General features: G+C 46.5%; 1 protein-coding gene across 2 annotated transcripts in view; it reads left to right on the forward strand.

Moving 5' to 3' along the window:
• LOC137313334 (NACHT, LRR and PYD domains-containing protein 3-like) overlaps positions 1-8,829 on the forward strand; it is a 32,639-nt gene extending 23,810 nt beyond the window's left edge. For both annotated transcript variants that reach the window (XM_067979450.1, XM_067979451.1), the window contains 5 exons: positions 36-101; positions 3,023-4,760; positions 6,322-6,408; positions 6,884-7,051; positions 7,225-8,829. In XM_067979450.1, the coding sequence (XP_067835551.1) occupies positions 36-101; positions 3,023-4,760; positions 6,322-6,408; positions 6,884-7,051; positions 7,225-7,312 (2,147 nt within the window). In that variant the 3' untranslated portion in view covers positions 7,313-8,829. The remainder of the gene's footprint in view (positions 1-35; positions 102-3,022; positions 4,761-6,321; positions 6,409-6,883; positions 7,052-7,224) is intronic.
• The last annotated feature ends 1,847 nt before the right edge of the window (positions 8,830-10,676 follow it).

Here is a 10,676-nt window from a genome sequence, read left to right on the forward strand (position 1 = left end):
GATCTGATTTCATGAAAGCTCATTGATTTAAACAGGTCCTGATCCATTTGATTATATGAACATCGGACGAGGTTTATCTGAAATACCCAATCACCTGAAAGGTAAGTGATGAAATGGAGATTTCAAACCGTTTATTTCACTCCTGAGAATCAGAATGTTTGACTGTAGTCTTTTGTTTAGAGATTGTCAGAATCTGGGAATCAGAAATTCAAAGGATGGAGGAAAGAAAATAAACGTTCATTTCAATTTGTCGTTAATTCTGTGAAACCACTTGCATCTGGCAGGATCCTAATACACTGCAGCACTTCATACACTTCTGTGAGATGCCCTGGTATAGCAGGAAAAACATGTTTTGCGCAGCCTGAAGTTAAAAGTCACAACTTGTTTTGAATTATTGGTAAGTTTGTATTACTCCAGTTAATCCAGCTGCCTACATTCCTGGCAGCATTCTGAAACGCTATGAATCCCCAGACACACCTGGCAGGATCCTGATACACTGTCAATCCCCATAGACAACTGGCAGGATCCTGATACACTGTGAATCCCCATACACACCTGGCAGGATCCTGATACACCGCCAATCCCCATACACACCTGACAGGATCCTGATACACTGGGAATCCCCATACACACCTGGCAGGATCCTGATACACTGTCAATCCCCATACACACCTGGCAGGATCCTGATACACTGGGAATCCCCATACACACCTGGCAGGATCCTGATACACTGTCAATCCCCATACACACCTGACAGGATCCTGATACACTGGGAATCCCCATACACACCTGGCAGGATCCTGATACACTGCCAATCCCCATACACACCTGACAGGATCCTGATACACTGTGAATCCCCATACACACCTGACAGGATAATGACACACTGTCAATCCCCATACACACCTGGCAGGACCCTGATACACTGTCAATCCCCATACACATCCGGCAGGATCCTGATACACTGTGAATCCCCATACACACCTGGCAGGATCGTGATACACTGTCAATCCCCATACACACCTGGCAGGATCCTGATACACTGTGAATCCCCATACACACCTGGCAGGATCCTGATACACTGTGAATCCCCATACACAGCTCCTATGTGCCACACAGATGTCCTGGGCTGACAATCCATGAGCAATGCCATGAGCCAGATGTTATGGGTTACCTGCGCCCCGAGAAATCTGCCCACCATCAACTGTAGGGAAAGAGGTGGAGAAATGCGAAATATTAAAATGTTTTCATTTCACAGCAGAGAATGATACATTAAAATGTTCGATCTGATCTGAGAAGATGCACAGATGTTCACTCAATAGTTCATTAATCCGCGGAGGATTGTGAGGGAAAGACAATGTTCAGGGTAATTGGGAAGTTATGGGCGAGCTTCAGAATGGCAGTGAAAGAGAGAACCTTATTCTACTGAAAGAATAGTCCTTTAACTCAGGGGTCTTTTTATACGCAATATAATGACTGATGGAAACAGATTTGTAATTTCCCAAACCTTCATTGCAGGAAATTCAGAACAAAATGAAACAACAGAGTATAATTATTGGGAGAACAGTTGAAATGAACTGTGAATGTTTTCTGCTCTAACATTACACTGAGTGATGTGGGCAGTAGTTCTAATTCTAATTCTAATCGATGATATGAAAGGACTGTTCGAAAAACACATTCAATGCAGGTGTAAAACTGCTGCAAAATTGTTGACAATTTCTGAAACACAATATAACAGGAGAGTGAGTAAGACAGAAATGGCCATTTGGCCCAAATAAGCGTGGCCCTGTTGGAGAGATGACCGCACCTACCCCTCCTCTCAGTGTATCCACAGAAACATGTTCAATTGTCTCTTGACCCCACTTACACTGCTCCTTTAGTGTCCTTCCCAGGCTCTCTGGCCCTTTGGGTGAGAAAATTACCCTGACTTCCCTTCCCCGTTATTAATTATTTTGTTGATTGTGAACTTGCTTCCTGTTTCCGATGTGTATATTCAAGACTGAGATCGATAGATTTTTGGGCACTAAGGGAATCAATGGATTTGGGGATCGGGCGGCCAAGTGGAGTTAAGGTCGATCAGCCACCATCTTCATGAACGGCGGAGCAGGCTCGAGGGACTGTATGGCCTACCCCTGCTCCTGTTTCTTATGTTCTTTCTAATGTTGGGAATTCCACTGAAACATTTCAAGACCGAAGTCTCTTGCCCAAACAAAATACATCACCATTCCCTCAACCTAAACTCCAAAACCTTAAATTATCTTTGAGTCCCATCTGTCACTTCAGAATGGCAGTAACCTTTACCTCTGATCAGGTGACTATAGAAGTGCAGGCAATGCACCAGATAACCTCCCACGTCCAGTTTCTAAAAGGTTCCCCACCACCGAGGTTAAACAGTGAAACTTCTGCCCATTCACAGACTATCCCTCTCCCAGTGCCCACAATATCCCAGATAAACTGCCCGAGGTCTGATACAATAACAGTGGGACTTCTGTCCATTCACAGTCTGTCCCTCTCCCAGTGCCAAAATATCCCAGATAACCTGCCCGAGGTCTGATACAATAAGAGTGGGACTTCTGTCCATTCACAGTCTATCCCTCTCCCAATGCCCACAATAACCTATTTCCCATTTCCGCAAAAGGTCAGCACCACTGACGGTTTCATAAATTATTCCATTGGAAACTCTAGTTTCGTATAACAGAATCATGTGTGGATTTGTAATGAGATGTCCAAGGTACAGGGCAGGGCTGATTGAATTAATCATCAGAGGGAAAATATCACCTTCATAGAAATCTCCATGTTCAGTAAATATTAGAATCAAGTGAGGATTTGAAACTTCTCTCCGCCATGATTCACTTTCAAGCGAGGTTTTCAGTAACTGAGTTTAATTTCCTGCTCACACCTCTATTGAAGCTGTGAATTAAATCTCGGAAAATTTTACTGAATCGTAAAGTGATATTGAGAATTTGTTTTTATGTCAATGCATCTTACATTGAGAACCACTTTCTGTCTGTTCTAATTGAAGATGTTCAACTGAAACACAAGGACACACTTCGGGTCCAAACTGAAACACTGAGAGTGAACACGATCCTAATAAAGGAGAAGGTTAAGATTTTCCAGCTGGTCAATCTATACACTGAGCTAACGGTCATTTCTACTGTTCGAGATCGGACACTAGTAGAACATGAACTGCTGGCAAGAGGCAGAGACCATGAAGAGTGGAGAGAGAAACATCTCCGGAGAGAACTGGAAAAAATCCGAACTGATCAATTGTTCCAGAGCAGTTTTTCCCGGAGAAAATCCAAATCTGGGAGTTCAGTAGCAGTGAGCGGAGTCGCGGGGATTGGAAAAACAACAATGGTACAAAAGATTGTTTATGACTGGGCCACTGGGAAAATATACCCACACTTTCAATTTGTTTTCAGTTTTAAATTCCGCGAATTGAACGCGATTAACTGCAGAATAAACCTGAGGAATCTGACACTGGATCTGTATCCTTACTTTGGGAATATTCTGGGAGAGCTCTGGAAGAACCCAGAGAGATTACTGTTTATATTCGATGGTTTAGATGAATTCAAGGACAGTATCGATTTTGCTGACAATCGAAGAAATACAGAACCTCAGTACATGTGCACAGATCCTGAAGACTGGTGTGAAGTGTCTGACATTGTGTACAGTTTAATACAGCACAAGCTGCTCCCAGGATGTTCAGTGCTCGTGACCAGCCGCCCCACTGCATTACATTTATTGGAAAAGGCTGAGATCAGTGTCTGGGCTGAAATCCTGGGATTTGTTGGTGAAGAACGGAAGGAATATTTCAACAAGTTTTTTGAAGATCAGGTGGTGGCAGCAGCTGTTTTCAAACATGTGGAGGAGAACGAGATCCTGTACACCATGTGTTACAACCCTTCCTACTGCTGGATCCTTGGTCTGTCACTCGGTCCCTTCTTCACACAAAGAGACAGGAAACATCAGCGAGTTCCCAAGACCATCACCCAACTATATTCCTACTATATTTACAACATTCTGAAAAACCATGGCCGAGAGATTGAATCCCCCCGTGACGTGTTACTGAAGATCGGTGAGATGGCCTTCACTGGAGTCTCCGAGAAGAAGATTGTGTTTCGAAATGGAGATTTGATCAAGTACAATCTGCAACCTTCCCAGTTCCTGTCTGGGTTCATGATGGAACTTTTGCAGAGAGATGATTCTGCCCAGAGTGTGGTTTACACATTCCCGCACCTCACCATCCAAGAGTTTGTAGCCGCACTCGCACAATTCCTGACTTCAGATCCAGGGGACATCCGGAAACTCCTCAGTGAAGCCCACAGCAAGGAAGATGGGAGATTTGAGATATTTCTCCGTTTTGTTGTTGGTCTCTCCTCCTCACAGTCAGCTCGGCCCCTGGAGGAGTTTCTGGGTCCATTTCTTCATCAAACAATCTGCGGAGTGATTGACTGGGTGAAGGAGAAGGTTGAAGGAGAGATTGGAAAGACAGAGAGTGAAACTGGGAAATGGAACCTCCTGAACACATTCCACTACCTGTTTGAGTCTCAGAATAAAACACTGGCTCGGGTCACAGTCGGATCTGTTGAAACACTTACATTTAATGGATTGCGACTGACCCCGATTGACTGTGCTGTGTTGTCTCATGTCATTGGACTCTGTGATACAATTAAATTCCTCGATCTGGAGAACTGCTACATTCAGTGTGAAGCACTCCAGCGGCTGGGACCCGCACTGCACAAATGCCAGGTTTTGAGGTAACTGTTTATTTGTCTCTAACTGTTAGGCCAATTGCAGAACAGTCACGGATTGTATTGTTGCTCGGTAATGAAGAGAAACAAACAGTTCAGTTAAATCAGAGAGAAGCAGATTCAACACAAATATGACAAATAATAAAAGAATCGGTTCGTAATTCCCTCAGGACTGGAGAATCTTAAATGGATCCTGGTGAACCAGTCAGGATTTCACAGCCCTTATCGGATCAGTAAATACAGGTCACTGAAAGAGTCTGATAATTTAATTGTAATAAATTATATTTATTGCTGTTTTTCTCACTGCCTGCGATACGTCCATTGAAGAGATTCCTTCTCACTGTTACTTACACGTAGACTGACACTAATTGCAGCAGTCTGTGTGTCGGAGCATCCCACCCTCTTACCGAGGTGTGGGGGCAAGTGACGGTCACCGGACTGTCAACGTGTGTAGGAGAGGGAAGCAGAAACACCAAACATTCAATAACAAAGAGCAAAACACAGCTTTCGGGCAGTCAACCGCCAGTGGGCGAGCTGAGCTTTCCCCGCAGGAGGTCGGTAAGTTATCTTAACTCATCAATGACACAGCCCTTCACACTCTCCAATACATCCACCATCTCATCACCCAGCTGGCAGCACTCGTGCCTCTGAGTCAGAAGGTCGTGGATTCAGGCCCCTCGCTCATTAATCCAGGCCGACACTTCAGTGGGATTTTGGAACTAAAATCTGTCGGTAAAAACGTTCCAATCTAACGGGTTGTGGGGTATTAGCCCAGGAGTACAGACACACACAGGCCAGCGGTGTGGCCCCACACAAAGCGGGAGACTCCTGGGTTAACCAGGGGGCAGTGAACCCGGGATATTCCCATAATCTGCCCCCGTGTGTGTGAGGCCCCGCTCGGGGAGGGAACTTCAGAAAAATCCCCATAAACTGTCGGGCCCGTTACACCTGAAATAAATATGGAGACAGTTTAATGGGCATAAAGAGAGAGACTCCCCTCCCCTGTAAACAAGGAGCAAATGGACATTTAAAACTTGTACCAGGACAGAATAAACACTCCTTATCACATGAAATCCTGGGGGACGGATTTTACAGCAGCCGTTAGCGCCGTTTCACAAAATAACTCACCCCGAGATATTATACAGATTAATATAATACTGCATAAAGTACAGGAAATCACCGCTTTATTATTTAATTCGGGGAAAATCGCCACATTCCCATAAAATCTGGGATTTAAGCAGCAGCAGAAGTGAGACAAGTTTCCCCAAACATGATGGGATCGGCCACTGACCTCCAGGAGGGTCATTCTGATCATCAGGGAATGAGACCGGACTGAGGGACATTTAAAGGCATCACACAGACAGCACTTTATTTAATAAATACATTTACTGACAGTCACTGAATCTATGGGGAGTTGGACAGAGTGAGATTCATTGTCCGTGACAGGGAAATCTGGTTATTAATTTCCTGAAGATTTTTCAGTGTTTCCTGTAATATCAGAGAGAAATTGTATTAGATCGGGGATTGGACTCAGTTTGTCTCTCACGCTCTGTCTTTTTGTGTTTAGACTGGCGAGCAATAAATTGGGAGATTCAGGAGTGAAACTATTGTCTGCGGCTCTGAGGAACCCGGACTGTAAAATACAGAAACTGGAGTAAGTATCAGACTGTGTGAGATTGTGTTTATAATAACTGGATATGTAACACGGTACATCAATCTCAGTATAAATAATAATAATGCAAATAAATACTGGAAATATACTTTGATTCCTGTTATCTCTGCTCGTCTCTGTCTCTCTCTCTCTCTGATCTCCAGGTTATGTGATAACGATCTCACAGCTTCTTGTACCGAGGATCTCTCCACCGCTCTCAGTACAAACCGGTCACTGACGGTGCTGAAACTGAGTAATAATAAACTGGGAGATTCAGGAGTGAAACTACTGTCTGCGGCTCTGAGGAACCCGGACTGTAAAATACAGGAACTGGAATAAGTCCCAGACTCTGTGAGATTGTGTTCATAACAACTGGATATCTGACACGGTACATTAATATCAGTATAAATAATAATAATACAAATAAACACTCGGGATTTACCATGATTCCTGTTATTTCTCTCTCTCTGATCCCCAGTCTATGGGATGTCAGTCTCTCAGATTCTTGTACCGATGATCTCGTCTCCGCTCTCAGTACAAACCGGTCACTGACGGTTCTGGACCTGGGATCAAATTCCTTCACAGACCGATCTGTCCCCGCTCTCCGCTCCCTCATACTGACCAGCAGGAATCTGGAGCGGATCTGGTGAGTGTTTGCGTTAATGTTCAATGCAATAAATAAAATATCAATGGGATTCAATCCCTTTTTATGGGTAATATTTGTCTGTAATTATTATTGAAATATTTACCCCAGTCTCCCTGTTATTTACACTGTTGTTCAATCTGTTTATTTCCTGTTGAATCTTTAATCTGTTTCAGGCTGTGGGGGAATCAGTTCAGTTCAAACGGAAATAGACACCTGGAGTCACTGCAGGAATTCAGACCCAGACTGAGAGTGGGAGTGTGAACATTTCAATTTATTACCATTCCCGGTCTCATTATATGAACATTTCAATTTATAACCATTCCTGGTCTCATTATATGAACATTTCAATTTATAACCATTCCTGGTCTCATTATATGAACATTTCAATTTATAACCATTCCTGGTCTCATTATATGAATATTTTTGGCCGATTCTCTGTCCCTCCCCTTTAACCGGCCGCGCTCCAGGTTTAAATCCGAACGGCCCTTTAACGGTTTCCAGCTCGAGCTGAGCGAGCGTCGTCTCCCATTGTGACGTCAGAGGCCCAGCGACAGGGTCACGAGACTCAGTCACCCGGTCCCCCAGCGCTGATTCTGCCGGATATCCGGGGCTGGATGGTCGCCAATGGGGCACTGGGTCAATGTACAGACAGGAAGGGCCCAGGGTGGGCTCAGTCTGGGCTGCAGTGGGACACTGGGTCAATGTACAGACAGGAAGGGCCCAGGGTGGGGCTCAGTCTGGGCTGCAGTGAGACACTGGGTCAATGTACAGACAGGAAGGGCCCAGGGTGGGGCTCAGTCTGGGCTGCAGTGAGACACTGGGTCAATGTACAGACAGGAAGGGCCCAGGGTGGGGCTCAGTCTGGGCTGCAGTGGGACACTGGGTCAATGTACAGACAGGAAGGGCCCAGGGTGGGGCTCAGTCTGGGCTGCAGTGGGACACTGGGTCAATGTACAGACAGGAAGGGCCCAGGGTGGGGCTCAGTCTGGGCTGCAGTGGGACACTGGGTCAATGTACAGACAGGAAGGGCCCAGGGTGGGGCTCAGTCTGGGCTGCAGTGGGACACTGGATCAATGTACAGACAGGAAGGGCCCAGGGTGGGGCTCAGTCTGGGCTGCAGTGGGACACTGGATCAATGTACAGACAGGAAGGGCCCAGGGTGGGGCTCAGTCTGGGCTGCAGTGGGGCACTGGGTCAATGTAGAGACAGGAAGGGCCCACGGTGAGGCTCAGTCTGGGCTGCAGTGGGACACTGGGTCAATGTACAGACAGGAAGCGCCCAGGGTAGGGCTCAGTCTGGGCTGCGGTGGGGCACTGGGTCAATGTAGACAGGAAGGGCCCAGGGTGGGACACAGTCTGGGCTGCAGTGGGACACTGGGTCAATGTACAGACAGGAAAGGCCCAGGATGGGACTCAGTCTGGGCTGCAGTGGGACACTGATAATTGGATTCGGTACTCCTGGGTGCCTCTCCCAGTGATGAGTCAGAATCTGGAACGTGTCCCTGAGCACCGCGTGGTCAGCTGCCGAGGCCCAAAGCTCTGGAATTCTATCCCTAAACCTTTCCACCTCTCCGCCTCTCTCTCCTAATTTACTATGCTCCTTAAGACCTCCCTCTTTGACCAGCCTTTTGACCACCTGTCCTAATATTTCCTTATGTGGCAAATTATGTCTGATTGCTCATGTGAAGAACCTTGGGATGTTTTGCTAATATAAAGGCGCTATATAAATGTAAGTTGTTGTCCATATGCTGTGTTAATAAAACTCCACCGTTTACTTCAGCTCCGGCCTGCCCCCCTCATTATTTAAAATAAAATTACTGGTTTTCGTATTTTAAAATATTGAATAAAGGTTCCTGGAAACTACGTCACACATCCTCCAACTGGTACCATAGATGTGGCCGGTCGGTCTATTCACCGGGTGGGTCTTACGCGGTGTGGGGGGGGGGGGGGGTCTGGATATGCAATTTACACAAATTGTGTGGAGCTCAGCTGGGGCTCCACAAAATGGCCGCCTGACATGCGACTTAAAATGGCCGCAATGCAACGCAAAATGACTGCCATGCAGCTTTTGCAAAATGGCTGCCAAGAACCAGCCAGCAATATCACAGAATGATATTTCCCTGAAGCAATCCATTCGGACCTTCGAGCCTGTGCAGGCTCTTTGCAGTTGGTTCCACTCCTTTCCTCAAACCGAACAATGTGTTCCTTTTCAAGTATTTATTCAATTTCCTTTTGAAAGTTACTATTGAATCTGCATCCAACACCCTTTCAGGCAGTAAATTCCAGAACATAACATCTCGCTGCGTAAAAATAATCCTTCCTCATGTCACCTCTGGCATTTTTGCCAATTATTTTGAATGTGTGTCCCCTGGTTACCGGCCCCCTGCCACTGGAAACAGTTTGTCCTTATTTGCTCCATCAAAATCCCGCAAATGGCCGCTCTGTCCCCTCAAAGTTGTGCCATCTCCCCGAAACACAAGCATAATTTTGAAATTGTAACAAACCCTCGAAGCCCGTTCAGCAGTTCATGTTCCCGACGTTAATCTCCTCTCGGCCCCTGTTTGTCTCACACTGGGTTAACGTGTTTGTTTAACATTGCAGGCCGGGCTACTTTAACCCCAGGCTTTAACCTGGTGACATCAGAACGGTCACAATCGAATGGGAACATATTAAACCGAGGCCCCAAAACCAGAGCCCAGAGAGGAAATTAAACCCCAGGGCAATAAACAGACCGAACTCACGTGGGCCCTGTTTGGTTGCAGCCTGTGGAGGAGGCCTCGGTCGGTCCCCTCTGGGGGAGGCCTCGGTCTGTTCCCTTTGTGGGAGGAGGCCTCGGCCGGTCCCCTCTCAAGGAGGCAATGGGCACCCCAGAATAATCCAGATTGGCACTCTTTATATTTAGGCCACCACCACAATAACTGCTACTACAACAACAATAACTTCTATTCACAATATATATATATATGTATTTACTCATGGCCAGCACGGCAGCAATCTTGGACAAAATGGCGGCAAGTCCGGTGGTCATCTTGCACAAAATTGCGGCAAGTACGGCGGCCATCTTGGACAAAATGTGGGCAAGTATCACGCAGTGTGTCCCCAGTGATATCACAGTATCTGCGGAGTGAACCCAATAACCCCAGTGTTTTAGAGATTGCACCCAGGGATCCCACAGTGCAGCCAATCACCCCGGAGGGATCGCAGAGTGGCAGTGTTTATATTTAGACCACCACCACCACAACAACTACAACAGCAACAACTTGTGTTTATAATATATATAGATATACATACGGCCAAAATGGCGGCATTTTGGACGAAGTGGCGGTCGGTACGGCGGCCATCTTGTACAAAATGGCGGCAACAATTGCACACAGAGTGCTCAGTGATCACGCAATGACCCCAGAGTGCACCCTTTCACACCAGAGTGATTCCAGAGTGCATCCAGTGATCCCAGAATGCACCCAGCCAACCCAGAGTTACCCTCCAGGATGCCAGCGTGCACCCAGTCGCTCCAGGGAACAGCCAGTCACCCCAGAGTGAACCCAGACTGCACCCAGGGCACTCAGAGTGAAGCCAGTCACCCCAGAGTGATGCTGGAATGCACCCAGGGATCCCGAAGTGCACCC

The sequence above is a fragment of the Heptranchias perlo genome, unplaced genomic scaffold, assembly GCF_035084215.1.
Source record: "Heptranchias perlo isolate sHepPer1 unplaced genomic scaffold, sHepPer1.hap1 HAP1_SCAFFOLD_47, whole genome shotgun sequence".
In the NCBI taxonomy this organism is placed as follows: Eukaryota; Metazoa; Chordata; class Chondrichthyes; order Hexanchiformes; family Hexanchidae; genus Heptranchias; species Heptranchias perlo.